General features: G+C 38.6%; 1 protein-coding gene across 1 annotated transcript; it reads left to right on the forward strand.

The window, feature by feature from the left end:
- The first annotated feature begins 672 nt into the window (after positions 1–672).
- LOC128559234 (uncharacterized protein K02A2.6-like) lies at positions 673–1,548 on the forward strand. Its single transcript, XM_053550460.1, has one exon. It carries the CDS (start codon positions 673–675, stop codon positions 1,546–1,548), a length of 876 nt encoding a protein of 291 aa, XP_053406435.1.
- Positions 1,549–2,097: the final 549 nt, after the last annotated feature.

Consider the following 2,097-nt stretch of genomic DNA (forward strand, 5'->3'; position numbering starts at 1 on the left):
CGATAAAAGATGCACCGCCAATCAAAAATGTCAGAGATCTAAGATCATTCCTAGGAGTTGTCCAGTATTACGCTAAGTTTTTGCCAAATTTGGCAACAGTGTTACATCCCCTGCATCAACTATTGACCAAGAATGCTAAATGGAAGTGGACCAAAGCGTGTCAAGATGCAGTTTCCAAAGTGAAGGAGATGATAACATCTGATCTTGTGCTGATCAACTATGATCCTGATCATGATCTACCGATTATTCTCGCGTGCGACGCAAGCTCTTTCGGAATCGGAACAGTTCTCAGTCACAAGCTACCTAATGGTACAGAGCGACCGATAGCTTTTGCATCGCGTAGTCTCAATAAAGCTGAAAAGAACTATAGTCAAATTGACAAAGAAGCACTTAGCTCAGAGTCTCAGAGTAATTATCCCTTATTCCTTGCGGAATTCTGTACTACAGGAGTTGCATTCTGGACATCTTGGAATTGTCAAGATGAAATCCTTGGCAAGAAGCTACGTCTGGTGGCCAGGAATCGATAAAGATTTGGAGGGAATTGCTCAATCATGTTATGGGTGTCTCACAGCGAAGCCTAGTCCTCCTGAAGCTCCAATTCATCCCTGGGAATACCCGAATCGACCTTGGACAAGAGTTCATGTGGATTTTGCTGGGCCATTTATGGGCCATATGTCTCTAGTAATTGTGGACTCATATTCCAAATGGCCGATAGTGAAGATCATGAACAAAACATCCACCAGTAAAACTACTGAGATATTACGAGCAACGTTTGCAGGATTTGGACTTTGTGATGAGTTAGTGAGTGATAATGGTCCTCAATTTTCTAGTGAGGAATTCAAGATTTTCATGAAACTTAATGGAATCAGGCATATTACTAGTGCTCCGTATCACCCTAAGACGAATGGACTCGCTGAACGTTTTGTTCAAAGTTTTAAACAGGCATTGAAATCCTCAACAAATGACAAAGGAACATTGCAAACAAAATTGTCTCGTTTCTTAATGAATTACCGGAATACTGAACATTCAACTACTGGAGAAACGCCTGCCAAACTTATGTTAGGGCGCAATCTGACTACGCGTTTGGATAAAATCAAACCCAGCTTAGAAGAGCGTGTAAGCAAAAACCAAGCAAAAATGGTGCGTTCTAACGTAGAGCGAAATTTCGAGGTTCAGGACAGTGTTATGATTCGTGATTACCGTGACAAGCATGAGAAATGGATTCCTGGAGTAGTTAAAACCAAAACTGGTCCAGTGTCTTACAATGTGGAAATATATCCTGGAGTTACCTGGAGACGTCACGCAGATCAGCTCAGAGCCGCTAATGTAACACCTGCAGGAAGCCCAGAAATTTTCGTTGATCCAGTGATTCCATCAACTCAGTCTAAATCATCAGTTGAAAGTGTTTCTCAGCCTGTGGAAAGTTCAGGTCCTACATCACCTCAGAAGGCGAAAGTTACGACACCGAAACCGAAAGAACCGCCTCCTGTTGTCGAATTGAGGCGTTCTTCACGCACAGTTAAGAAACGTGTATTAATGGATCTATGAAAAATATCATGAGTGTTAATGGGGCATAATAATCCCCTTTGCGTGATATTGCTTAAGTGCATATAATGTGTTCAATTTTTTTTTGTTCTGTGTTGAAATTATATTCGTTTTGATTTGAAATTAAACTGTGTGGAGTAACACATACTTAATACAGAAAGATATTTCAAACTTGGATTTTTATAGTTCTAGTCTGTGTTTTCTAGTCTTATTCATTTAAATGTTTGTATTGTTTTGTGTAACTAGTGTTTAAAAGTAACATTCTATGACTAAATATCCATTTCACATTTAGAAGTTCAACATCATTATTATTCTTTATACTTATTCTCTGATTAAAAGTAATGTTGGTTTAAATTGTATGAACATTTTAAACTCAGTCCACCCGTTTATTATGTCAAAACTGAAACTTGATAAATTTAATCTTAGTGTGGGGGTGTGTTATGTATTGGTACTCTGAAACTAGTTACTGTCATATGTCGTATCAATATAAGGTTTGTGAATTCATTGCGAAATTAAATGTTTACATAAAAACGTGTTCGTTGAATTTCGCCC

This window comes from Mercenaria mercenaria, chromosome 9, assembly GCF_021730395.1.
Source record: "Mercenaria mercenaria strain notata chromosome 9, MADL_Memer_1, whole genome shotgun sequence".
NCBI classification, from domain to species: Eukaryota; Metazoa; Mollusca; class Bivalvia; order Venerida; family Veneridae; genus Mercenaria; species Mercenaria mercenaria.